We start from the raw sequence: 27,914 nt of genomic DNA, 5'->3' as shown, positions 1-27,914 counted from the left end.
ATCAAGGGACCCGACACGGTCCGTGTTTCGGACAAACCTTCGTCAGGGGTCCATGGTGAAAAAGGTTGGGACATGCCATAAAAAATGAAGATAAGTAACAAAGTGCCTGTATATTGTGTTTGCCGAGGATTGCTGCAAAAAGTAAAGCGTCTCAAGGAAGCAGTAAAAAGAGGCTGCAGCTTTACTTTTTGCAGCAATCCTCGGCAAACACAATATACAGGCACTTTGTTACTTATCTTCATTTTTTATGGTATGTCCCAACCTTTTTCACCATGGACCCCTGACGAAGGTTTGTCCGAAACACGAACCGTGTCGGGTCCCTTGACTGGTAAAAAGGTTTTATTTTACTTATTTGCATTTTAATTTTGGTACAATAAATTTTTGCCTGCATCTTGTACACAGTCTGCAGTTTTGTTTGTTTCTCCTGCTTGGTTTTTTCTGCAGACAAAGTTGGACTTTCTCCTTTGTTTTGATGCCCTGAGAATATTCACTGCCACAATGCTGGGAATGCTGCTACAAAACTGATCTTCGAGCTGCCAGTCAGACTCCAATGTCTGACTACACCTCCAACCTTGTAGACCAATAGATGCGCACCGGAACCGGCGGCAGCCTGCGAAACACCACTGAGCCTCCTAAGGGCGCCTAACAGCCTGCACTCGACCCACTCCAGAGAAAACCTTGCAGACTGGCTAAAAGGTACCCAGAGGGATCAGCCAGTCAGCTACAGACCGAAGGCTGTGAATTCTCAAGCAGGCAGAGTTTCAAAATCACTCCAAGCACCAAAATTACCCAAAAAAGGATGAAATGACATCGAACTAAAACAATAAAATGAGGAGCCATAACAAACACAACAGCAGTCATGCGAGCAGGAGGAAAGAACTGTAGAGGGAGCTAAACAGCCCAGCGAGGCAGAGTGAAAAATCGGGAGTGGAGTCCTTCAGCAGCCATGCGGTTAAAGGAAAATAACCCTACTGTCTAGAACGTCTCACCTATTGCACTGGAAAAGGAGATTTTGGAAAATTCTAGTCTCAAATTGTTCTCTCTCATTTGATTTTACATATGTTCCAAGACATCTAATTCTTTAATAACTTTTAGATGTTCTTCATGGTTCCTTAGTTTCTCTTCAGTAGAGGGATACAGGGATAAAGTTTGTCTCCATCCTCGCCCCTTCCCCGTGGACACTGTCCTCATCTGCACAAGCCTCAAATACTTATTTTATATTTAAATCACTTTATTAATGTGAGCAGACTGCAGGGCATGATGGACCACTGCTCTGACCCAGCAGCAGCAATTCTTATGTTCTTATGTAATATTTTGTTCAACTGTTATTTATAAATCACAAATAGTGTCTTCCATTTCGATCTGGTTTTGGTACAGCTATCATGTCATAAGTGCACTGAGACAAGTGTAGCAAAACCAGATATACTGTTTCCAGCGTCCTCAGGGGTTCACAAGCTTTTAGTCTGGATTCAGCATTTCAAACGCCTGTGTCTCACAACAGACTGCCGATCACCCCAGGGTGCCAACGTTGTGAGGAACAGCATGCTGAATCCTGACTGTAAAAGCTTGTGAACTCCTGAGGAAGCTGGAAACAGTGAAACAGCTGAGCTTCCATAGGGCTAAGTTAAATGCTTTTATTTACAGTCTGATTATTTGGATTTGGCCAGCATTTATTAATTAATAAGCCTGATATGGGTTTTCTGTGAATTTGTGATGATATTCATACCCCGTAAGGCATCTGTCAGTTGGAGTGTCTGGGAGTTTGAACTTCACAGATCCCTGCCTAACTTTAAGCTTACACAATAGCTTGTTTTTCAGCGCCAATTTTCTGGGTGCCATATATAGAATGTAGCTCTCAGTGAGTTTATCTCCCGTACATCTGGTGATTTTTTAGCTCTAAAAGACAAGTGAAGTTTTTCTTACACTCAGTACATGTAAATGGTTTGTAGTCTAGGTAGATAATTTGGTGTCTTTTTAGCTCTAAAAGATAAGTAAAGGTTTTCTTACATTCAGTACATGAAAATGGTTTGTTCCCCGTGTGAATCATTTGATGACTTTTTAGATGTCAATGCTGAGTGAAGCTTTTATTACACGCGGTATATATAAATGGTTTGTTCCCCGTGTGGATCATTTGATGTCTTTTTAGATATGAAAGCAGAGTGAAGCTTTTATTACACCAAGTACATGTAAATGGTTTGTTTCCCGTGTGAATCATTTGATGACGTTTTAGAACTGAAAGCAGAGTGAAGCTTTTATTACACCAAGTACATGTAAATGGTTTGTTTCCCGTATGAATCATTTGATGACGTTTTAGAATTGAAAGCAGAGTGAAACTTTTATTACACTCAGTACATGTATATGGTTTGTATCCCGTGTAGATCATTTGATGACTTTTTAGATGTGAATGCTGAGTGAAGCTTTTATTACACTCAGTACATGTAAATGGTTTTTCTCCCGTGTGAATCATTTGATGTCTCTTCAGATATGAAAGCAGAGTGAAGCTTTTATTACACTCAGTACATGTAAATGGTTTGTCTCCCTTGTGAATCATTTGATGACTTTTTAGATATGAAAGCCGAGTGAAGCTTTTAGTACACTCAGTACATGTAAATGGTTTGTTTCCCGTGTGAATCATTTGATGACGTTTTAGACGTGAATGCAGAGTGAAGCTTTTATTACACTCAATACATGTAAATGGTTTTTCTCCTGTATGGATCCTCTGGTGAATTTTTAGCTCTGAAAGCCGAATGCAGCTTTTATTACACTCAGTACATGTAAATGGTTTGTACCCCGTGTGGATCATTTGGTGTCTTTTTAGATATGAAAGCTGAGTGAAGCTTTTATTACACTCAGTACATGTAAATGGTTTGTCCCTTGTGTGAATCATTTGATGACGTTTTAGAAATGAAAGCTGAGTGAAGCTTTTATTACACTCAGTACATGTAAATGGTTTGTTTCTCATGTGAATCATTTGATGACTTTTTAGATATGAAAGCTGAGTGAAGCTTTTATTACACTCAATACATGTAAATGGTTTGTCCCTTGTGTGAATCATTTGATGACTTTTTAGAAATGAAAGCTGAGTGAAGCTTTTATTACACTCAGTACATGTAAATGGTTTGTTTCCCGTGTGAATCATTTGATGGCGTTTTAGATGTGAAAGCTGAGTGAAGTTTTTATTACACTTGGTACATGTAAATGGTTTTTCTCCTGTATGGATCCTCTGGTGAATTTTTAGCTCTGAAAGCCAATTGAAGCTTTTATTACACTCGGTACATGTAAATGGTTTTACTCCTGTATGGGTCTTTTGGTGAATTTTTAGCTCTGAAAACTGAGTGAAGCTTTTATTACATTCAGTACATGTATATGGTTTGTCTCCACTATGGATCCTCTGGTGAATTTTTAGCTCTGAAACCCAAGTGAAGCTTTTATTACACTCGGTACATGTAAATGGTTTTACTCCTGTATGGATCTTCTGGTGAATTTTTAGCTCTGAAAGCTGAGTGAAGCTTTTATTACATTCAGTACATGTAAATGGTTTGTTTCCTGTGTGAATCATTTGATGACGTTTTAGATTTGAAAGCTGAGTGAAGCTTTTATTACACTCGGTACATGTATATGGTTTGTCTCCAGTATGGATCCTCTGGTGAATTTTTAGCTCTGATAGCCAAGTGAAGCTTTTATTACACTCAGTACAGGTAAATGGTTTGTTTCCCATGTGAATCGTTTGATGACGTTTTAGATATGAAAGCTGAGTGAAACTTTTATTACACTCGGTACATGCAAATGGTTTTTCCCCTGTATGGATCCACAGATGAATTTTTAGCTCTGAAAGCCAAGTAAAGCTTTTAGTACACTCGGTACATGCAAATGGTTTTTCTCCTGTATGGATCCACTGGTGCTTTTTTAGCTTTGAAGGCCAAGTGAAGCTCTTATTACACTCAGTACATTTAAATGGTTTTTCTCCTGTATGGATCTTCTGGTGAATTTTTAGCTTTGAAAGCCAAGTGAAGCTCTTATTACACTCAGTACATGTAAATGGTTTGACTTCTGTGTGGGTCTGTTGGTGAATTTTTAGAGTTGAAAGTTGAGTGTAACTTTTATTACTCTCAGTGAATGTATCTGGTTTCTCATTTTTATGATTTATTTTGTGCCTTTGGAGTTCTGAAAACAAGGGAAAGCTCCTCTTATATTTAATACATGTAAATTCTTTGTGGTGTGTTTTTCCTTTTCTCTTACCATGGTGGACTTCAGAAGTCACTTTATCACTACTATTAATTTGGAAGGGTCTCCCTGTTAGGTCTCCATCCCTTGAGTCTCCTGTAGGGTCTTCATGCTCCTTTGATTCCTGCTTACAATTCTTTGTGTTAATCCTCTCAATTCCCTGGGAAATATTCTCACAGACGTTTCCTGATTGCCTTTGGACTTGTTCTATTTCTACAGGATCTTCTCCTTGCTTCTTTTCTTGTGTGATCTGATGATCTGTTGGATATAAACAGAAGGTATTAATCATGTGCCAGAAGACATTGGTGGTTTCTAAGAGGAGGACTGGTTATTTTACAATGGGATTTTCTATGTGTGGATTCAATTTGGTCTCTTTCTTAACTGAAAACCATTTGTTGACGTGTTCTTCTAACAAATTGCAGGTTTCGGAAATGGTGAGTTGTTCCTTGGAAATCGCATGAGTAGAAGCTGATCAAATTTCAGTTTTGGTGACAAAATCACCCCAAATCCTTTCTCTGCCCAATTTTGGTTTCAGTTTAAAGACTGTAGCCACAGTTTCAGTGTTGGCCATCCCTCTCTCTCCCCTCTGAATAGGAGTAGCTGCCACTCCCTTGTACCTGCAGATGCCCCCCTTGGGCCTATCTTACAATCCCTGATGTTCTAGGAGTGTAGTCAAGGCAGGAGTGATCTTCTGTCACTCCTACCCATGCTGGCTGATTTCAAATGGCTGCCCAACCTCTGGAAGCAATCTCATGAGACAGCGTACGAGATCATCACAGCCATTTTGTGAGTTGAGCTGACATGGCCAAGAATGACTGGGGCTCATTCCTTCTCTCTCCCTCACAACATCACTAGATCTCAGGTATTGTAATGTGGTCTGGAGGGGTACTCTTTGAATACTTTTTGGGGTTTATGTAATGAGATTGCAAGTAATGTATTTATGGTCTGATATGGAAGTATATGATGAATAGAGTTGTTCAAATAAATGTTTTGATACAAAAGCAGGAATTTAAGTCATGAATTTGGGAGGGTAAGCTCCTCAGGAATTAGCCTCTCTGTGGAGATTACATCAGTTATCATTCCAAATGTGGCACTAAGTAAGCCACTGTCCCGTTTAGTTTCAGTTTTCATTAGCTGTGATCCATGTATTTGTAGGCTTTTTTGCTTGGAGGTAAAATATGATCTTTCAATAATTCAATTATTATATATATTATTGCTTGGGCACTCTTTGAGCGATTCTACAGAGTTAGTAGGGAAATGATATTAAACTGTTTAATTGGGCCTAAAACATCCAAATCACCCTTTTGTCAATTGGCATAAACCTTGTCCTCACACTCTCTATCTGAATTGGCACAAAAGTAAGACAAAACCATTTCTGTCTGTCTCCCCACCTGTTTTTACAACTGCCTAACCATTTGCACACATGCTCATGCTCAAAGTCTTCTGGCTCTCGTTCTCTCCGAGAATCTCGGAGAGAGGCGGGAGCCAGAAAGCATTGAGCATGCACAGATGCTCAAGGCCCAGTCGGAGAAGAGGCACGATCTATGGGCACCAGCACCTCTTGTGAGTTGGTGCTGCGTGCCGGTGCCACATTGGGGGGTAAGCTTTCAGTTTGGGCAGGTGAGGGATGCCAGTTCGTGAGGGAGGGGGCGTTCGTTCGTAAGGGGGGCGATGCTGGTTCGCAGGGTGGGGCGTTTGCGGGCAGGGGGGCCATGCCGGTTCGCACGGAGGGGAGAAGTGGAAGCGCACTGTTGGCTCGGGGGTGGGGAGGTCTTTTGGGGATGTGGTGGAGTTAGGTGGAGCAGCGTTGGTGAGTGGGGGGAGGGATGTGAGGTGGAACGAATCAAGCAAGTTTCCCTTACTTTCTATTGGGAAACTTGCTTCTGGAACGAATTATGCTCGTAAATCAAGGTTCCACTGTATTTGCAACTGTTGTTATAACGAGCCAAGGCCGACATGTCCACTAAGTCACTTTACCTCTGGCTATCAACTTCTGACACAATTGTTTTATTTCTTTTAAAATGGAGTCTAGCAGGTCTGTGTAAATTGTATGTGTTTTGACTGGTGACCCAGTTCACCACGTCTTTTCTACAGACTGTAATAGCATTCTTTTTAGCTGCTTGAAGTAGAGGGTTAATGCCTCCATAGTTGCCTGCTGCTTTTGTATCATAATAAATATGCTTCAATAAAGATTCCTTCATCTGTACCCTATTCCAGTCAGCTCTGTTAACCTCGCTCTAAATTAAAAAAAAAAATCTTAAAACTCTGCCTTTTAACAGACATTGGAGGTTTTTTTTCAGTATGAGAACTTTTATTTCTGCTTGTTAAAGAGCTAAGAAATCCAAAAACCTGAAAATGGGAAGAAACTCAAATAATGAAAAAGAAAGATCTTTCCTAACCCCTGCTTTAGGGTTAGGGAAGATCTTTCTTTTTCATTGTTAAAGAGCTAAGGTCACTATGACAACACCAGTAGGCGGGGACATGTTCAGACAGTTTTAAACACACCTCCCCCTCCCCTCTTAGCTTTATCAGGGGCTGCAAGAACCTTTATGATTAACCAGCATATCAGTTGTCACCATGACAACTGGAGTGTTACTCTTCCCACAAACATTAACTAGGTTTCCTTCTGAAGCGTCTCTTAAAAAAAAACAGGAAAGAAAAAAAAGGCATCTGTAGGTGGTTGACTTTTCTTTTCTGAGCTGTGGGTGCACTGCTCTAACAATTAGATCTTAAAACCTGTCTTTTAACTAAAAGACTGTTAAAATAAAAGCCACATTTTTTTTTTCTGGCCACATCGTTTCCGGGGGTTTGACTAAATCTGTTTCCGCTAACATTTCCAGCACTTCATTTACCCTGTTTACGCCTACATCATCACACTGTGCACTTCCAGTATGTCAGTCACACCCATTTCCACTGACGTCATCAGAAAGCACATTTCTGGGATCAGACACACCTATTTCTGGTGACATCATCGGAAAGTGCATTTCCAGTGACATAGGCAGGGCATTGGTAGAGTCACCGCCATTCATTCCTATGTGAGGGGGGAGGGACATGGGTGGGGCCTGGGCAGGGCTTAGACAAAAGTTGGTGTGGGTGGGGCATGTACAGGGTTTGGGTGAAAGTGGGCAGGGTTTGGGCGGAGCATGGGCACTGCTTAACTCGGAAGTGAACGCTGATCCTTATCTTTGACAGCTGTCAATCATTTTGACATGAGGTATACTCATTATACTACTGATGCCCACTCCCTACTGCCGTCGGGCCCCCCCTATCAGCCTCCCCCCCCATCAGCCTCCCCATGCCTTTAAGTTGGGAGCAGGAGGGGTGCCCAGTCAGATCCTTCTGCTCCTCCAGCCTGCTCCTACGCAATGCGGGCCTTAGGCCCTTTACAATTGAGTCAATGGTTTTGCATCCAAACTTCATAGTGAATCGATCACTGTTTGAAAATGGGCCAACAGCGTTTGAGTCGCTATTTTTAGCGAATCTGGGCCTTTGTATGTATGCTGTGTGATTGTTTGTTGGGGTCAGCCAAAACTTTCATTGTATGTACTTTCTTTCTTCTCTGGTACTCTGAATGAAAAAATGAAAAAGTTATAGTAGTGTGAGTGTTATTTTGGCCCCTTGTGGCCACAAGCTCTATAACTGAGCTTTCTGAATGGTTGGTCGTAGTGACCCGAGGACGTCTTTTGAGCCTTCTGATTGCGTGTCTTGTGTTCTCTTTAGTGTTTCCTTATTGCCAGACTGGTAAGCTACATGAATGCAAGGGTTAGAGCCTCCTGCTTCTGACCCCCATAGGAGGCACCCTACAGTAAAGATAAAAGAATATGGACCTGTTTCTATGTGATTTTGATGAAGAGGATACCATTATGAGCAGTTGGTTTCAAACTTTGTATCTCTGGGCACCAGAAAAGGTATTAATAACCTTCTGTGTTGGCCCAGAGGTTTACATTAAAGTACTGGAGAGAGCCACAGCTGCCCTCACTTACACTTAGGAGAAATGATGAAATGGGAATGGTTGGATACAAAAAAGGGATCTTCCAGGGCATGGAGGACATTTCAACAAATCAGGATGCCAGTATGGAACAAACTTCCACAGCTATCTGTTAAATTTGTGACTGAGCACGGGGGAGGGGGGGGGTTGGGGGATGCGACTGTTTTCTTTCAGTTTCCTGTAAAAGAAGTAGGGGTCACCACGAAAGAACAACACAGGTGACCCTAGTTTTGTTAGTTGGTTGGTAAAGGGGAAATAGCATCACTTGTAGAATACACAGTTTGAAGCCTTTAATGTAGGTTTTGTGGGAGGGGTTTGCAGCATGTAATGTAATATGTGATTTATGGATTGAATAAATAAAACTCAAAGATATTTTCAGATAAAACTGATCTTTACGCCTCTTATAAAGACCTGAGTATCTCTTGCATGTTCCGATAAAGATGAGCCAGGTTTGGAAATTAAGGTTACAACTCCCCCCTTCATCTCAGCAGTTTTACCCCGTCCCTCTTATTACTGCATTCACCTGAGCAGCTGCTTCTCCCAGGTTCTCTTTCCTCTGATCCTGGCTCTTCCCTGATGTACGGCTCCTCCCCCCGTTCAATGTGGGATATAATATCAGGAGTGACGGGAGGAGAGCCTGTTCTTGGGGAAAGAAAACTGCTTTAGGTCTCCCAAAAGTATATAGTGTTGGATTCCCTGAAATTCAAGACTTAACACAATTTCCAGCATAAAAAATTTCAGCATCTTCAAAAAACAAAATACTCAAACCCTCAGTTAGTGGAACAGTTTTAGACCCTGCAAATCTCAGTAAAATCACATAAACTCTCTTTACTCATCATCTTGATAGTGTTGTATATTGAGATCAGGCTTATTTCAATACTAGTCTTATAGCCCGTTACATTAACGGGTGCTAGAATATATGTGTGTGTGTCTGTCTTTATTTCTTTCTCTCTCTCTTCTTAGCCGCTTTCTGTATTTCTGTCTTTATTTCTTTTCCCTTGGCTGTCCACTACCATCCCGCACCCCTCCTGACGCGACTCCCACTGTCTTTCTTTCTGTCTGTCTCTGTCCCTGGCCCCATTTGTCTGTTTGTCTTTCTGTATATCTCCCTGCCCCTGTGTCTTTCTTCTTTTCTTTCTGTCTCCCTTCCTCCCTCTGTCTGTGTGTCCAAAGCAGCATTCCCTCCCCCCACACCAGTTCCCTGTGCAGCAGCATTAGCGTTTCCTCTACCCCCTTTCCCTTCCCACAGTGGCGACTACAAACGCGGGCCCGAGTCCTTTGCCAGCCCCCCCTTTCCCTTCCCTTCCCTTGGGCCCGACTACACATGGCGATTCAAGCAGCGTGTGCCGCAGTTTTCACACGCTGCTTCGGGTCCTTCTACTGCCCTGATTTACTCTGGCACGTCCAGAGCAAATCAGGGCAGTATAAGGGCCCGAAGCAGCGTGTGAAGACTGTTGCACACGCTGCTTAAATCGCCAGTCGGGCCCGCGGGAAGGGAAGGGGGAGGCGGCAAATGACTCGGGTCCTGGGCAGCGGAAAGTTGCTGGGCTCCGCAGGCCTCCCCACCCCACCATCCTAACATCAAACTGATACCTGAGGGTGCCCACCACCACCACCACTTCCGCAGCTCGCTCACGCTTCGGCCGGTAGGGCCGTATTGTGGAGAGCAGGGAAGCTTTTGTGATGCGCGAACACACGGCGCGAGTGTGCATGTCTTTCAACAGGGAGCAGGACAGATCGTAAGCTGCGCATGCGCACTTCCTATGAGTCGCTACAGCTCACTGAAAACCGGCGCACACTTAGGAAGTGCGCATGCGTGGCCTAGCGTTTTATTATATTAGATGTGTGAGCTTCCTTATCCTTTATATAACAAGCAGGTCTCCATCTAATCCAGAACATCTGGAATAAGATGAAACAATCGTCCAGATAATGTTCAGACTGATATGAACACAAAGAGTGAGCAGGATGGGCAAATTAACTTCCTATGTCTCAGAAAACTCTTTCCTGCAGTAAAAATCAGCCGTTTCAGAGATTACCTTAAACCAAAGCAGTAAGAATGTCTTTTCTTTTCATTCATACTTTACATTTTAAATAAGCACTTCAACTTGAATATAGATTAGAATTAAAATACAGGAAACATGGATGGTATTTCCATCCAGAGAATTATTGAAATAAAAATTTTACATCATTATTTCATCCACAATGATCCAAGCAAAGAACAAAAAATAGAAATCACACAAATCATTTATCAGGACATAATAGAAGTAAGTGAGACCACTTCCAGCTGCCGGTTCATTAAACTGTTGGAATCACCATTGGTCCTATGGTTACTCCCCCCTTCCTTGGCCACAATAAATTGTAACAACTGTTTGGGTTCAAAAAATAGGAAAGATTTTCCTTCTAATGAGATACAGCACTTAGCAGGAAATTTTAATACAAAGGAAGCATCCAGAGCAATAACTCTAGATCTATAAACCAAAAAGTCTTTTCTTCTCTTCTATGTCTCACGAGAAGTATCTGGAAATATACGAATTATTGAACCCAAAAAAGTTTCATTCATATGTTGGAAATAAGTTTGAAAAATCAAATCCTTGTCAAACTCTAAGGCAAATTAAACAATAAGGGTGGTCCTCTCAGTTATTACTTCCAGAGAGCTTTCCAGAAAATTTGTTAAGTTCAGTCCACTTATTTCCGGTTCTGCTGGGTCCATAGGAGTAGAGCTTTCCTGTTTCTTTTCCAAAGTAATATATTGCACTCTAACAATAGGCGATAGGCTTTCTTCTGGTACTAAAAGAACTTCTTTTAAGTATTTTCGGACCATTTCCAGACCAGAAATCACAGGAGACTTTGGAAAATTAAAAAACCTGAGATTGTTCCTCCTCTGTTTATTTTCCATAAATTCCAATTTTCTATAAATAAAAGATCGCTTTTTAATAGTTTCCAATTCCTGTGATTTAAGTGAATTGATCTGGTCATCATGTTGCTGTATTTTTTCATCCTGCTCTCTTATTTTAAGTTCATGTTCCTTTACCTGAGAGCTGATAGAATCACTATCCAAATGTAACATTGATACTGCCTTTTTAAGGTTGGAATCCATTGTCACAATGGCTTCCCATAGTGTGTCTAGACCAGGAGTCTCAAAGTCCCTCCTTGAGGGCCGCAATCCAGTCGGGTTTTCAGGATTTCTCCAATGAATATGCATGAGATCTATGTGCATGCACTGCTTTCAATGCATATTCATTGGAGAAATCCTGAAAATCCGACTGGATTGCGGCCCTCAAGGAGGGACTTTGAGATCCATGGTCCAGACTGACTGTAACAGGTTTAACTATCTCTCCAAATTGTTGGCTAATAGGAGCAGAAATTAAGATCTTACCATCTTCTATGGATGGTGCCAGTGAACTGGCTACAGGGTTCTCTGGCTGTCCCTCTCTCCAGATCTGAAAGAGTACCTCTCCTTCCACAAAGTTCCTACTCCCAGGCTGAAGAGGAGCCTGTATTTCGATCGAGCTAAGAGAGGCCCAATCCATGCTAAGGTTCACCGATGACTCTGGTGTTTCTCCTGATGCCGGTAGGGTCCCTCTCTGATGACGCGCGAATCCCACGTTGAGTGTCGTCTGGATCAGGTTACCAGAGCTCGCAGCTGCCAGAGGATTCAGCCGCGTAGCTCCCTTCTTCTTCCCCAACAGTCGGCTAAGAAATAGAAGATATTTCTTGATAGTTTTGCAACCCATATCCTATCCCCAATATCACTGATGACGTTCATTTGTGGTGCTGAGTGAAGATCTGCTAAGGAGAAGAAAACCTCCATTGGAATATCTTACCTGCTGGCTTTCAAACATGGGAAAAGGTAATACATAGTAACATAGTTAATAACGGTCCATCAAGTCTGCATTTATTTTTGGCAGTGTTGCTCCCGATTGAGGCTTTTTTTTTTGGGTTATTGCCTTTGAGCACCCAGCCTCGATCGGGAGCAAGGCAGCCAAAAATAAATGCAGCGCCAGTATTGAACCCTTGTGAAAGCCACTATAAGGCGAAATGGGTCCCGTGGGGCTATTTAAAATAAGTCATTCAGTTACTTTGATGGGTGAATGATAAATTATTCATGTAGAATGAAAGATGACAAAATTATTATTAGAAGAATTTTAAAGAGAAGATTAATAAAGAATTTACAGTACAGCAAGGGAGTTTTAAATCTGGGAGGGGGAGAGTTTAGAGGATCAATGATTGATATCTGGAACCTTTAAGTCTTGGCACGAAGAACATTAACAAAAGGGTATCTTCCGGGCGTAAAACTGGCTGGATCTGAGTGAACCAAAGGCAGGAAGACAGTACCCAACCTGGCAGCCAAGATAGCAGCAAACATTTTGATGTCCTGATTTAACTAAGATATAGGATGATAGGAGCCCAGCTGATCCAGAGCTCTGCAGGGTTTGAGTAGAATCACAACAGTGGCATGAGTAAGCCTGTGAGGAGGCATCCTACGGGATCAGAGGGCGTTAGAGAACCTGAAAGGGTCCCACCACTTTGGTACACAAATTCTTAAAGACCATCTGGGCCAGGCACTATAGCAAGTTTCAGAGCTTTAATTGCCCTTTGGATTTCTAGCCCTTGCATAGGAGCATTCAGCAGATCCCTCTGTTCCTGACTCACGGTGGGGAGTTGGAGCCCTTGAAAGAAAGATTGTATATCTACATCACAATGTTCTTTATTGCATAATGCTTGGTAAAAATTAACAAAATTCTGTTGAACGTCCTTCAGTGTGGACACCACCGACCCATTGGGTGCTTTTATATTTGTAATAAGACGCTTATGTTCTTTCTGCTTCACCAGACACCAACGGCTTTCCCACTTTATTTCTCCATCTATGCAGTTGATATTTGTAGAACTGGATATCTCCGAGGGCCCTCTGGGCTCATAGCATGTTAATATGCCTTTTAGTATCTGTGTATTGGCGATAGATTGCGTCATTCCCCCGCTTTGCCAGCTCCCCCTGAACAGTTTGTAACTGATGGGCCCTATCTTGTTCCTTCCGTTTAAGAGCTGCAAATTCTATGATTTTCCCCTGCATGACCACGTGAGGATCGTTCTCTGCCATAAAAATATCCCACTGCTGACCAAGATACATATGAAAATCTTCATCTAAGTAGAGAGTGGGATTCATACGCCATCTGCTGTGAGAATGTTGCTATTTCTGTGGGATAAGAATTTCCATCCAAACCAAGTGATGGACAAACACCACTCCATCCTCAATGGCTGCCTTTCGTACCCAGCTAAAAGAGATGGGGTTGTTAACAGGTAGTCCAAACAGCTATGTACTTTATGGACTGAAGAGAAATAAGTGAAATCAATCTCATCAGGATGGAGGGTGCGCCACACATCCACAAAGCCTAACTGAAGTGCAACAAAAGCTCACCCCTTTGTCATTCCCCCCTTTCAACCTGGATTTAGGTGGTTTACAATCAATTAAGGGATCAGAAGAAAATGGCTTCCCAGCCGAGCCAACGCAGTGCACTCTTACTGCACTTTAAGATACGCATCAGAGTCCCGAGAAGGTTCCTTCCACCATTCCTTTCTCCCTGCACAGAGAATCTAACACCATACCCTCCCCAATGCACTCCAGTCCATCTCCAGTCACACGCATACCACCAGCCGAGCCTTAACTGCATAATTGTGGAAATGAGCCAGCACTGGACGCAGTTTGGAGCAATCACCATCTTTCCGCCTTTGCCCCACAAAGTGCACTCTTTTGACCACCACCGGGCCGGTTTGGTCAGGTAGGCCTACCTGCGGGAGCCAGTGCTCAACCAGCTGAGAGAGCTCAGAGTCTTTAATACCTTCAGGGACTCCAATAAGCTTGAGGTTTTTGGCAGGCCCGATTTTCTTGATCCTTGACCCTATTGAGTAGCAAACGCAATTTGACTCTAAAGGGCAGATAGTTGCCCCTCTGAAGACACCATGCGGTCCTTCTGAGCAGACACCCACTCCTTAATGTGCTGAATCTGAGCAGCATGCACCGAACGGGCATCCATAATCTCTTCTATTGAGGTGTGCAGTTTGGAGAGCTTGTCATCCAAAAGTTGCGACAAGTGCTGAATGGACACTTGTACTACCTCATGCGTTGAGCATTCTGAAGGTGCCTCAGTTTGCATCTCTGCTGTGGTATCTTTACTCAGCCGGGGAGTTTTCATCAGTATTCCCCTCTTAAACAAACATGGGAAACACCACATCAAGCTGAAAATGTACCGGCAAAGTTGCTACTTTAAATAGAGTGCAGATAGCAAGTCATTTACAGGTTAAAATGATATTGAGGGTTTAAATGGGGAATTGAAGTGGAGCTCAGTGTACAGAAACAAGCCATTACGTGACCCCCTCCATTCATTTTCTAATTAGAGACTCTCTGTGTTTATCCCACGCTTTTTTAAATTCTGTCATGATTTTCCTTTCCACTACTTCCCTCGGGAGGACATTCCTAGCTTCAACACTATGTTACTATGAAAAAGAATGTTCTAATATTACTCCTAAGTCTACCTCCCCGCAACCTCAATTTATGCTTTCTAGTTTTACCATTTTCTCTTCTCTGGAAAAGATTTAGTTTTATATTGATACCTTTCAAGTATTTAAACGTCTGTATCATATCTCCCCTGTCCCTCCTCTCCCCCAGAGTACACATATTCAGGTTTTCCAATCTCTTCTCATACTTCTGTTGGCATTTTGTCACCTTCCTCTGGACCGCTTCAAGCCTTCTTATATCCTTCACCAGATATGGCCGCAAAAACTGAACACAATTTTCCAAGTGTGGCCTTACCAACGACCTGGACAGGGACATCAAAACGTGACAGTAGGCCTTCCCCCAGTATCTAATTTAAAAGCTTTTCTATCTCCTCTTTAAATGTCGATGGCAGCAGCCTGGCTTCACTCTGGTTAAGGTGGAGCCCATCTTTGGCAGAATAGACTCCCCCTTTCCCACAAGGTCACCCAGTTCCTAACAAATCTAAATCCCTCCTCCCTGAACCATTGCTTCAACCACGCATTGAGACTCCGGAGCTCTGCCTGTCCCTCCAGGTTCAGGATGTGAGCTTTCTAATTAAGAACCTAAATTTTGTTTCCAGAACATCCCTCCTACACAGTGACATGGTAATGGGGGGACACCCCGCCCCGGTTGCCAGCACCCATTCTCCTCTCTGCCTCTCCCACACCGCCACTACTGTGCATGCCCCTTCCCCTGTATCTCTTTAACGTTCGGTGTGACATCAGAGGAAGAGCCAACGCTGGTGTGAGCAGCAGGTTGGGTTTGTGCTCACACCCCAAACGTTAATTAGATGTGGGGGAAGGGGTGCTTATGCGAAAGGCAGGAAGGGAGGGGAAGGAGCAGATGGGGTGGGAGGCTGAAGATAGCAGGGGAGGGGGCGCAAATCACCCTGCAGGGAAGGGGTACGAGTGTGCACGGAAGGAGGGGGAGGGGAAGGAGCAGATGGGGTGGGAGGGTGGAGAAGAGAGCTGGGGATTGGCGCCAATCACCTTGGGCGCCAATCACCCTCACTACTCCACTGCTCCCACATTTTCCTATGTCACTGGTACCCACATGTACCATGACAACATCTCCTTCCCAGCACTATCTAAAATCCAATCTAGATGATGCATGAAGTCCGCCACCTTCACTTTAGGAGTATAAAGATTTATCCAGAACTAGGTGTAGACTGAAATATGCTGACTTTTAATTCGTCACTCCATTTGAGATATTTGTTCCAGTAGGTGTTGGTGAATAGGTTATAAGAGTGCTTTGAATGTACCAACCACCTCAAATAATATTTTTTTTAACGGTGATCTGCTCTGGAGTAAGTCCAAAATTCTGGGGATTTGTGTTGATTTCATTCTTTGCTTGCAAGCTCATGTTAGAAATGTTGCTTGGATTTATTTTGTCAGATTGTACATTTAGAGTTGCAGTGAATAACATATTTACTATTCGGTAGAATACAAATAATGAAAAATATTTGGTTGAATACCGAATACAAACACTGGATATTGAGCTTTAAAATAACCAAATAAAAAGAAGCAACGTGAAATCTGAGGTGAAGTGTCTATTTTAGTAGGGTTTAGCAAAGTAGATTTTATGATCATTTACATCCAGCTCTTCATTCAAAGATCCATTCAGCCTAGCATCTCGATTTCAGCCAAGACCTCATCACTGACCTTTAAAATGTTACTTTTGGGGTCACCACATTTATATGATAAAATTATATTCCACCAAAGGCCTCTGTTTTCCCCAGGATGATTTACTATCTGTTTCAGTGGTGCTAGCACTTTCTGTCTGTCTTTCTCTGCACAAATCCAACAGACTGACAAAACCTGTCAGGTTTTTTCTCTACCACATCTCCAAAATCCAACCCTTCCTCTCAGAGAATGCTACCAAAACCCTTATCCACATCCTTATCACCTAAGTGCTTCTCACAGGTCTTCCGTGTAACTATCTCTTCCCCTTCAATCCATTCAAAATTCTGCTGCACGTCTTATTTTCCGCCAGAATAGCCATGCAAACCGCCCCTCTCCTCAAGTCACTTAATTGGCTCCTTATCCATTTTTGCATACAATTCAAACTCCTCCTACTGACTTACAAGTGCATTCACTCTGTAGCCTCTCTATATCTCTCCTATATTCCTCTCCAGGACTGGATTAACAGATAGGCCCAGTAGGCACGTGCCTAGGGCCCAAAGTTGTCAGGGGGGGCCCGCTGAAGAAAGAGGACTCAAGTGTTTGTTGGGTTTTTTTTTTTCCTTTGGCAACACGGGCCCCCCAGGAAAGACTGGCAGCACTGGGCCCCCCCGGGAAAGATTGGAAGCGCTGGCCCCCCCCCCGGGAGATCAACAACACCACCCTCCTCCCAGCATCAACAGCAACAAACCGGAATGTGACGTAGGAAGGAGTGGACTGGCAGACGCAAGGAGATGCTCCAAGGTCCCGCGATGATTGCGTCTGCCGGCTCTGCTCAGGGAAGAAGTAAGTCACGGGACCTTGCAGCAACTCCTTGCGTCTGCCTTTCCACTCCCTCCAATGTCACATTCCAGTTTGTTGCTGTTGATGCTGGGGGGAGGGTGGTGTTGTCGATCTCCTGGGGGGGCAACGCTTCTGATCTTTCCCGAGGGAGCCCGCATTGCTAAATGAAAAAAACAAAAAACACCCGAGTCCTCTGTTTCTTCAACGGGCTCCCTCTGATCTAGAAGGGAGGTGGAGGGAGAAAAAGGGGGCAGATGCTGATGGAATTAGGGTGCAGGGAAAGGGGAGAGAGAGAGATAAGGGGGAAGGATACTGGATAGAATTGGGTTGAAGGGAAAGAAATGGGGCAGATGCTGATGGAATTGGGGTCCAGGGAAAGGGGGGAGAGAGAGATAAGGGGGAAGGATACTGGATAGAATTGGGTTGAAGAGAAAGAAATGGGGCAGATGCTGTAGTGTGTTTTTCTGGCCTTGGCTACATCCATATTCAGATTTTTATTCACCAATTTTTTCGTACGCTTCTATTGGGTGTGGCCTTAACTAACACATATGCTTGTATCTAACTAGAGTTACCCAGAATCATACGAAAAACAAGCACTTTTAGAAAAATTCCACAAAATACTGCACTATCATGTCCTGACGTCCATTCCATTACCGACCCATAGACATCACCCCCTACTGGCCACGAGCCACTACTCCTCAGTGCCGAACAGGTCCCTCCGCTCCCAGGATGAAATACGCCTCAAAACATCCCCTGTTCATTCCCTTCATCTGTAAACTGCCAAACGACATTCCTACTCCCACTTCATACCAAGCCACTGGAATCAACTGCCCCCACAGATCAGATCCCTTGAAGGAGTCTTCAGTTTTAGAAAAGCAATAAAACCATACCTCTTCACCTAACTCCATCACCTAAGGCCGATAAATTACAAATAATTATTAATGTACCATATTTTTCAGTCCATAAGACGAACCGCCCATAAGATGAACCCCCCTGTAGAGGAGGAAAAACCAAGGAAAAAAATTTCCTCCTCTACAGGGGGGTGCATCTGGTGGTCTGGTGTTAAGCAGCCTGAAGCGAGGGGTCACGTGATGTGTTGAGCCGAGCAAGACGTGCTCTGCTCGAGCTCCGGGGTCCCGGGTCCTCTTGTGTCCCAACGAGTGCAAATTTTCTTGCGATTTCGCTGTGTCTTGGTGGGAGCAGTTCATGGACCGTTTTGCCCAGCCTTTAAGCCCTGTAATGAGCGGCAAAGTGACCCGGGGAGCGAAGGATCGGGAGGCGCGACTGCACCGCGCTGAACTTAAGATGGCGACCGGGACACCAGACGCGGGTCCTGAGCTCCCGCTGTCGGAGGCACATATCGCTGCTCTTTCCGCTTCGGTGGTGCGGGCTCTGGATGCCAGGTTTGAGCAGCTGTCGGGTCAACTCTCCTCTTTGGAGTCCCTGGTCACAGAAACAACGCGCCGGACCGGAGAACTGGAAACCAGGGTGGCGCACGTGGAGGAGGCCCACTCTGCTTCGTCGGCAGATCTGACCTCACTTAAAACGCTAATTGCTCGACAGGCAGATAAAATCGAAGACCTCGAGAACCGCTCGAGACGGGATAATCTTCGTCTAATAGGTCTACCTGAGACAGTGTCTGACTCCCGGCTGCACACTACATTGGAATCCTGGCTTCGCACAGCATTACCTCTTCCTGAAGGTATGGGCATCTTGCGGCTGGATCGGGCCCACCGCCTGGGGAGGCGCAGTGAAGACCACACCAGAGCACGGGTCACTATTTTCAAAGTCCATAACTCTGCGCATAAAGTGGAATTGATGAAACAGTACCGTCAAAAGCGCAACCATCTTACCTTTGAAGGAACACAGATTCGTCTTTTCCAGGATTACTCTCCAGCACTGCAGGAGCGAAGGAAGCGGTTTTCTAGAGTCTGCTCCGCTCTCTTTGATCGTCAGCAAAGGTTCCAGCTGCTCTATCCGGCACAATTGCGGATCTGGACTGCTACAGGATGGAAAAGTTACACATCAGCGGACGATGCTCAGGCATATTTGGATTCTTTGCCTGGGGAGGCTGGACCTTCCTCGGTCCCCTGAAACTTTCCTTTCTGAGCTGGTATTTCTGCTACTGAGGTGGTGTCCTGGCGCTGCTTGAGCAAGGACCTTAGATTTTTCCTGGCTGACCAGAGGGCGGGATGCTGAGCGGCTTTCTCCTTTTAGACATGGATTCACAATTGTTCCTTGTTGGCTTGTTGCTTGTTCTATCCTGTGGATCCTTGTTTGAGGGCCAGCTTGATGGTTCTGCATGCACTTGAAGTCCTGTTTATGGGGTCCGGGCTTTTGCCCCTCTGGCCTCTGCTGCTGTTGAATAACCGGGGTATTTCCGGATGGCCCCCTATTGCTGCATAATCTGAACGCTTGGCGATTAGTCGTTGGCCAGGACTTGTGCTGCTTCGGATTGGGTTGATGCAGACTTCACCCGGCGTGGATCCACCTGTGGAGCTGGGTCCGGTGGTTAAATTCGACACTTTGGCTCTTCGTTCTTTTGAATCGCAGGACTCTCTGGATGAACAATCCTTTCTTATGTTTTGTATGGATGCGGTTTGGTCCTGTGTGTTGGGGGTATGGATGGACGATGGGTGTTGGGCTGGGGTTATGGTACGAATGTCTATATTGGATTTGACCTTTTTGGGAGTGGATGGTGAAAACAGTGCCATTGAAGGAGTATGTGTGTCTCAGTGGGTGTCTGTAGGGGACTCTCAGGGACTTCTTTCTGCGTACCTTGAGAGACGCATTTCTATTACTGGATGTCTGGTGGCGCTACTTGGGTTGGGTTATGCTTCTGCTTGTTACTTGAGATGTTATATCCATCATATGCTCATGGTTGGTTCTGGATGGGTACAGTGGGATGGTCAGGTGTGAACTATTCCGGGGATTCTTTATGTGGATTGTGATCTGGGCGGGAGGAGTATGGGGATGGAAGGTTTGGGACTGGGGGGACTCGGGGCCCTGTTCACATTTGTGCGTGACTCCTTCTCTCTCCCGCTTTGGAGGTTGGCAGATATAGTCTGCGGAGGGAGGGGGTTGGGAGTTGCTGCACAGGGCCCTTAGACCACTAGTGGGTCATATGAGGGACGGGGGGGGATGGTGGTGGGGGGGAGGGATAGTGGGGGGGAGGGTGTGCTGGGCTCTCCTCTTGTTCTTACCTCTTCTTCTTTTCTCTTTCTCTTTTTCCTCCTTCTTTCTTCTTCTTCTTCTTTCGTGTTCTTGAAACCTGGTATTTGGCCTTCTGTCCATTGGTGGAAACTCGGGTCTGGATTGAGGAGCTGGGAGCGGGTCGCTGGCTGGGACGGCCTTGCTCTCGGTTTTATTTCTGGTTTGGTACCGGCTCATTATCCTTCTACATTTTCTCATGAAGCCTCTTAGATGTATTTCCTGGAATATAAATGGTGTCACTTCACCTATTAAACGACAAAAAATTTTACGAGCCTTGAACCGTCAGAAGGCTGATTTAGCCTTCTTGCAAGAGACACATCTGTCAGCAGCAGAGCATGCTAAGCTTCAAACTTGGTGGGTCGGTCAGCATTTGGGAGCACCGGCGATCGATCGGAAGGCGGGGGTTCTGATTCTGATTCGGAAGGGGTTACCCTTTGTCATCCAAGAGCAGTGGGCAGACCCGGGGGGTAGGTATATCATTGCTAAGGTGCTTCTTCATCGTCAACCCCTGATTCTTTGTAATGTTTATGCGCCTAACAATTATGAATCTCGATTTTTCTCCTCACTTATTCGTCTTCTTGGCCAACATTCTGATATACCATTACTTGTGGGAGGGGATTTCAATTGTGTTCATGATCCTTTGCTGGATAAGTCGCTCCCGGCTCCTCAGGACCGGATGCAGCCTACGAGGGGTATTTCTTTACTTTGTTCTTCTTTAGATGTTCTTGACGTTTGGCGGACGCTTCATCCAGGTGAGCGTGACTATACTCACATATCTAGGGCCCATGCCTCTTTATCACGGATTGATTACTGGCTGACTTCTAGCTCTTTGTTTTCTCAAATTGAATCGGCTACAATTGGCTCCTTTGACGTTTCAGATCATACCATGCTTTTGTTAACCCTACATTTGGATATCTCTTCCCCGGGCTCCTTCCGTTGGCGATTTCCGCTTCGATTGTACAAGGACCCGAAGTTTCAGGAGTTCTTACTTCAGAAATGGTCTGACTATCAATTCCATAATATTGAACATCGGAATGATTCTACTCTCTTCTGGGAGGCAGCGAAGGCAGTGCTCCGCGGTGAGATCTTGGCTTATTCCAGTCATCAACGTCGGGCTCGAGATAGGGAAATTTTGCAATTGGAACGTAGGGTTGGTGACCTCCGTCGGCTTTACAGTCAATCTCACACTTCTTCATTGCGTTCTCGGCTTTTAGCCACCCAGAGTCAACTTCAGGAGCTGTTGCATGCTAGGGCAGTCAAGTCGCTTGCTTATTATAAGTATCAATTTTTCAGACATGGGAATCAAAGGGGGGCACTCTTGGCTAGGGTGGTCCGTCGATCTACGGGTCGTACTCATATCTTACAGCTCCGCTCAGCAAGGGGGGATATGGTCAGGACGGATGCCGAGATTAATGCAGTGTTTTATGATTATTATAGGAAGCTCTATTCTCAACCATCTGATTTAATGGAGGGCTCTATGTATTTGGACGGTATTACCCTTCCGTGTATATCCGCTCAGGCGGTGGCTAACCTCAATACCCCTATTACGGCTGAGGAGGTGTCCGGTGTCATACAGAAGGGTTCTTTACTGAAGGCCCCTGGACCGGATGGTTTCAGGATGGAATTTTATAAACTCCTACACCCTTCGATAGCATCAGTCTTGGCGGATACTTTCACAGCCGCCATTCATCGGGGTGCTCTCCCGGATTCTCTCACTTCTGCTCAAATAATAGTGCTCTTGAAGCCCCAGAAAGATGCTACCCTTTCTTCCTCTTATCGCCCTATTTCGCTGCTGAATGTGGAGGCTAAATTGTTCGCCAAGGTTTTGGCTAACAGGCTGGCCTGTGTTCTCCCGGATTTGATTGCTTCCCCGCAGGTGGGGTTTGTGCAGGGGCGTACTAGTGTGAAAAATATTAGATCCATATTGGCCTCTTTGGAATTTGTGGAAAGAACCAATATATCTTCCCTTTTGGTCAGCTTTGATGCTGAGAAGGCCTTCGATCGGGTCTCTTGGAACTTTTTATTTGAGGTTTTGACTAGGTATGGCATAACGGGTTTTTTTCAGGATGCGGTTCGGGTACTTTATCATTCCCCTACGGCCTTTGTTTGGGCTAATGGACATTGTTCTTCTTCATTCCCCATATGTCGTGGTACACGTCAGGGCTGTCCTCTTTCCCCATTGCTTTTTGCTCTGTCGTTGGACCCTTTGATTCGGGATATTCAGATTAATAAAACTATTTCCGGTATTCGCATTGGTTCCTCTGAATTTAAAATCTCGGCTTTTGCGGATGACCTCCTGGTTCATATCTCGAACCCCGTTATCTCTCTGTCCAATTTGATGGCCACTTTTCAGGAATATGGAGATTATTCAGGGTTTAAGCTTAATCTTGACAAATCTTTAGCGTTGGCCACGTCTTCATCAATACGGGACTCTTGGCCTGGGTCCTTTCCCCTTCAATGGGCTTCCTCTTCGTTTCGGTACTTAGGGATAATACTGACACCGTGTACCTCTGGGTTATATCGTGTTAACATTGACTCCCTGTTAAGTTTTTCGGCTGAGTGTTTTGCTCGGTGGGCTCCATACCCTTTGTCCCTGTCGGGCAGGATTCATTTGTTTAATATGGTTCTTTTTCCTAAATGGCTTTATACTTTGCAGTTACTCCCGTTATGGCTTTTGAAACGGGATATTGCTAAATTGCATTCTATGCTTTCTCGATTCTGTTGGGGGGGACGGCGTCCGCGGGTGGCGTTGCGTTACCTGTTTGGTGACTGGAAGGGTGGGGGCTTGGGGCTACCGCATTTTCGGTTATACAATGCTGCTTGTTTGATGCGTTATTTGGGTGAGTGGCTTTCGGACCGCCAGGATTTTACTCCGAAACCCTATGAGAAGGAATTTTTTGCCCCTTGGCACATCTTGTCCTTGGTACAGGCCCCTCGCTCTCAATTACCGGTGTCACTTCGGGGAAGTTTGTTGTTGCATTCTCTACGCATCGTCTGGTCTTTTGTGCTGGACTCCTGGAAAGGGACTCCCACGATTACTAGATACTTACCTATTCAGGGAAATCTGCAATTTAGCCCCGGCATGGAGAATGCTAGTTTTCGTGAGATGGCGTCCCGGGATTTTACGTTACTTACCCATGTGCTTCAAGTTGATGGTTCCTTAATGTCTTGGGATGCTTTGGTCCGGTCTGGGGTTTTTGCTGTGGGTGACTACTTTGCGTTTCGACAACTTCATCATTATATTCATTCTCTCCCCCGAGCTGCGCTAGCATTTCCTATTGAGGACAAATTTACAACACTTTTAGATCCTTATTTGGAAAATGGATTTACGGTTTCTGGCCTTTATAGAGATTTCAGGCGTTGGTTGGGAACGACTGATCGTACCGTATTACAGGATCATTGGTGTCGAGATCTAGGGATAGCTCAGGACGCTTTGGATCTTTCTTCCTTGATTGCTAGACTACCAGGAGTGTCTGTCAATGCTGATCTTCGGGAGTGTCAGTTTAGGGTTATACATCGAGGCTATTTCACGAAGAGTCAGTTGTATTATTCAGGTTTTACGGATTCTCCTTTGTGCCCCAAATGTCACCAGCAACCTCACTCGTTTATTCATGCCTTTTGGTCTTGTGTGAAAATCAAGCGTTTTTGGAGGCAGGTTCTATCTTATGTGGAGCGTGTTTTGGGATTGACGCTTCCCTTTTCGGCAGCCGGTCTCCTGCTGGATAAATATGAGGCCTTTTGTTTACCTGATTCGGGGCAGCGGCAGTTCATGAGACGGGTGGGGGTGCTGGGGAAGAAGGTAATTCTATCTGTTTGGATTGGAGATACTTTGCCCTCTTTTTGGGCTTGGAGGAATCGCTTGCATGCTCTGCTGCTGCTGGAGCGGAAGGATGCGTCTTTCAGTTTACACAGAAAGCGTCTCTTCCTTCGAGTCTGGAATTCTTACCTTTTTTCATTATCTCCGAGGGCTCGAAGTGACATTTTGAATTCTTTGTAATTCTTTCTGAGGCCCGGGCATGTTCCATCTTTGAGGAGGCACCAGGTGATCTTTCCTTTCTCTTTCTTCTCTTTTCTTTTCTTATCTCTTTTCCTTCTTCTATTCCTGGGGGAATTTACTTCTGTTTTGGCAAGGAGTTCTTGTGTCTGTTTTGGACCAGGGGGTTTTGGGGTGGGGGTGGTTTGGGTGGGACTGTGGGATTTGATGACCTGTACCTGATTATTTTCTCCTGTTATTATGGTTTATTTGTTTGTGGGTTTGACATAGGTTATTTGATAATAAGATATAAATTTTGAAGGAATGATGTTGTATGTAGAGCTTGAAGAAGTGGAGCCTTCAGAGTTCTGGCCCTGCGTATTGCAAACTCTTATTTGTGAATGGCATGTCTTACTCTGTGGGTACCTGTTGTATATGTCTTTTCCTTCAATAAAAATTGTTTGAACATAAGCAGCCTGAAGCAACCTGCCCGCAGCCCACAGCTGGAAGCCACCAGCAGCCGAAGGAGCCCGCCCACACCCGAAGCAAAGTAGCCTGCAGCCGAAGCAGCCCAGTCAGAAGCTGCCCGCAGCCGAAGGAGCCCAAAGCTGCCTGTAGCCAAAGAAGCCCACCCACAGCCCAAGGCCGCCCAGGTACCTTTTTAAAGTTGCAGTGGTCCAGTGCGCCTTTCTGCTGGACGGCTGTCTTTGTAGCAGAGCGGCCTGACGCAGGAGTGCGACCTTTGCACTTCCTGCCTGGTCCCGCACCGCTCAGTGATTGGCTGATGTCAATTCTCAATGAGAACTGACTCAGCCAATGACTGAGCAGTGCAGGATCAGGCAGGAAGCGCAAAGGTCGTGCGCCTGCGTCACGCCGCTCTGCTACCAAAGACAGCCGTCCAGGAGATGTCCGCAACTTTAAAAAGGTACTGGGGGGAGGGAAGGTGTATTCGCTCCATAAAACGCACCCACTTTTCTATCCCCTTTTTGGGGGGTGGAAAAAGTATGTCTTATGGTTCAAAAAATATGGTATCTTGGTACTAGATCCTCGATATGTGTCATGTTAGGATAAAAACGTATTTTGAAAAAGCTTTGCACTGTAACTATGTCAAATTTATCCTGTAAACTGCATATTATGTATATTGGTATTAGATCCCTAGTCTGTGTCAAGTTAGGATAAAACTTTGCACTGTAAATATGTGAAATTGTAACCTATAAACTATATATATGTACTGTATATTGATATTAGATTCCTGTAACAAATTAAGGGGTTTTTCTTCCCCCATGCAAATATTATACCCCTGGGCAGCAGGAGATGTTAATAAAAGGCAATGGGCTAGGCAGCTCAGTTTTGAGTAGAGAATGACACAGTGGTTGCTAGCCGCGGGTAACCTGCCAAAACGGTGACCAAGAAAAAGGTCACCGCGAGATCAGGGACAAGGCCATTCACCGCCCCGTGGAGCAGTGAATGGTTAGCACGCGCGGTGAACGAGCGTTCGATCGGGAATCCCCCTCTCTCCCGCCGGCTGGCCAGCCATGCATCTCCCTCCCTCCTTTTTCCTTACCTTTTCTTGTTGAACTGGCAATTTCTATAAGGCTATGAGCTGTATTACAGCCGGAGCCTTGAAATTGCGTCACATTGCCTGCTGGAAAAGTCTCCTCTGACACAACTTCCTGCTTCCGGTTGCATCGGAGGAGACTTTTCTAGCAGGCAACACGACGCAACTTCAAGGCTCCGGCTATAGCGCATAGCTTTATACAAATTGCCAGTTTCGCCACAAGAGAAGGTAAGGGAAAGGGAGGGAGGGAGGAAAATGCATGGCTGGCCGGCGGGAGGGAGCTGCTGGACCGCGTGAAGGGTGCTGGGGGTGGGGGGATGGAGGAGAAAATGCTGAAGACAGGGACGGGGCGGTGAAAAGGATGGTGGTCTGGGCACGAGGCAGTGACGGGGACAGAATTTTTCCCCGTGTCATTCTCTAGTTTTGAGTCACAGGATCAGGACTCACAAGGAGAGAGGTGTCTACCCACACTGGGTTCATTCTAGAGGTCCCCAAGGGAGAAAGAGTAACTCTTAAGTTTTCCCTAGAGATTGGCAGAGACAGGCCTTGGGAAAACAGACTGGTGCCTGTATGTGCTTGGCTGAGGTAAGCCAAGTTAATTCTATTTTGTGTGAGGCAAACGATAACAATTTAAAATTCTCTTTATATGCAATTGTGTCTTGGCTGTATATGTGCTAACCTCCCTGTGCAAGCCAGCCAAACCATGCTAGTCTACCACAATCCCTAGTATGTGTCAAATTAGCATAAAAACTGTATCAAAAAAACTTGTACTGTAAAACCTGTGAACTGTATATTATGTATGTCAACCTGTAACCCGTTCCAAGCTCTTTGGGGAGAACGGGATATAAAATGAATTAAATAAATACACTAGCTGCCCATAACCGAAAGAATCAAGTTTAAATTAGGAATCACGGCCTATAAGATTCTGAAAAGCAAAACAGAAAAGAATGATTAACATAGCATTATCTGTGAATATGGATAAAGTTGGGTTTGAAAGTATTTCCATTATTTAGGTAGTCTAAGCACCTGTGATCGATAGGTGCCAATTTATGAAGGGAGACTGTCAATTGCTGTCTATTTTTTCACTGATGTGATCGACTGAGTGTGCTGGTGCTTCTACATAACATTATTTTTTTAACATTAATATAAATTTTTTTGTTGTGTGATTTTTCATCTATATACATTTGGTTTTTGGCTTTATAATGATGTCTCATCCCTTACCCAGTGAGATCAGGGTCTGATAATTCTCCTCCATCACCTCCCTGTAGAGCTCCTTCTGCTCTTCATTTAAATACTCCCACTCCTCCTGGGAGAAAGAGACAGCGATGTCCTCAAACTTTACCGGCATCTGAAATACAAAGCAGAAACACACTCAGAATCTTCAGCATCGCTTAGACCTCCAGATCTCCCAATGCTGGTGCCCATTGGGGTAGGGAAAAGTTTGCAGAATGCATATAATTTAGAATTGCAGAAGCCACAGTCCCACAGTGGGGTTATAGTTCACATCACCCAGTACTGGGGCTCAGCAGAGCAGAGGGACATATTTTTGTGAGTATATAATTCAGTGTCACATAACACAGGCTCAGAGTAGGGTCATATTTATTTGAAGAGAGATTTGTGTCCCAGAAAAGGAGCAGAGCAACTAGACAAGAGGCCCAAAGTGCCAGTGTCCAGCCCCAGGACTGCTTAGGATCCCAGATGAGAAAAGTGCAGCAGGGGCAGGATGTTAGGGCCAGTCTCCTACCTGCGCAGAAGCTCTTGCAGGCATTTGCCTGACCTGGAGGCTCTTTTTCTGGCCTCTTGCAGCGCTGGAGGGAGGGAGAGAAGGGCAGAGACGGAGATATGGAGCTGGTGATTTCTGGTTTATCTGCAAACGAGAGAAACAAAGAAAGCAGCCATTTCCTATTTGGCACAACGAAGAGGCGGAACTTCTCACTGAGGGCTGAGTGACGCACGGTCTTCAA

The 27,914-nt window shown here is 44.9% G+C and overlaps 1 protein-coding gene across 6 annotated transcripts; it reads right to left on the bottom strand.

Annotated features, from left to right (window-relative positions):
- Window positions 1–389: 389 nt before the first annotated feature.
- LOC117354605 (oocyte zinc finger protein XlCOF6-like) lies at window positions 390–27,914 on the bottom strand. 6 transcript variants are annotated; one of them, XR_004538219.1, is made up of 5 exons: window positions 27,695–27,914; window positions 27,172–27,298; window positions 8,736–8,855; window positions 2,009–4,482; window positions 390–1,924 (listed from the first exon to the last, which is right to left on the bottom strand). XR_004538219.1 is itself a non-coding variant. In XM_033932392.1 (4 exons), the coding sequence occupies exons 1-4, from the start codon at window positions 27,716–27,718 to the stop codon at window positions 2,066–2,068; spliced, it is 2,688 nt and encodes an 895-aa protein (XP_033788283.1). In that variant the 5' UTR covers window positions 27,719–27,914; the 3' UTR covers window positions 390–2,065. The 6 variants fall into 6 exon arrangements, 5 of the variants coding, with proteins under 5 accessions (XP_033788283.1, XP_033788286.1, XP_033788284.1 ...); XM_033932392.1 differs by having other exon boundaries at window positions 390–4,482; XM_033932395.1 differs by having other exon boundaries at window positions 390–4,482; window positions 8,736–8,849.

The sequence above is a fragment of the Geotrypetes seraphini genome, chromosome 2 (genome assembly GCF_902459505.1).
Source record: "Geotrypetes seraphini chromosome 2, aGeoSer1.1, whole genome shotgun sequence".
In the NCBI taxonomy this organism is placed as follows: Eukaryota; Metazoa; Chordata; class Amphibia; order Gymnophiona; family Dermophiidae; genus Geotrypetes; species Geotrypetes seraphini.
The sequence above is the reverse complement of the archived record's forward strand: the minus strand, read 5'-3'. Positions and strand labels throughout refer to the sequence as shown.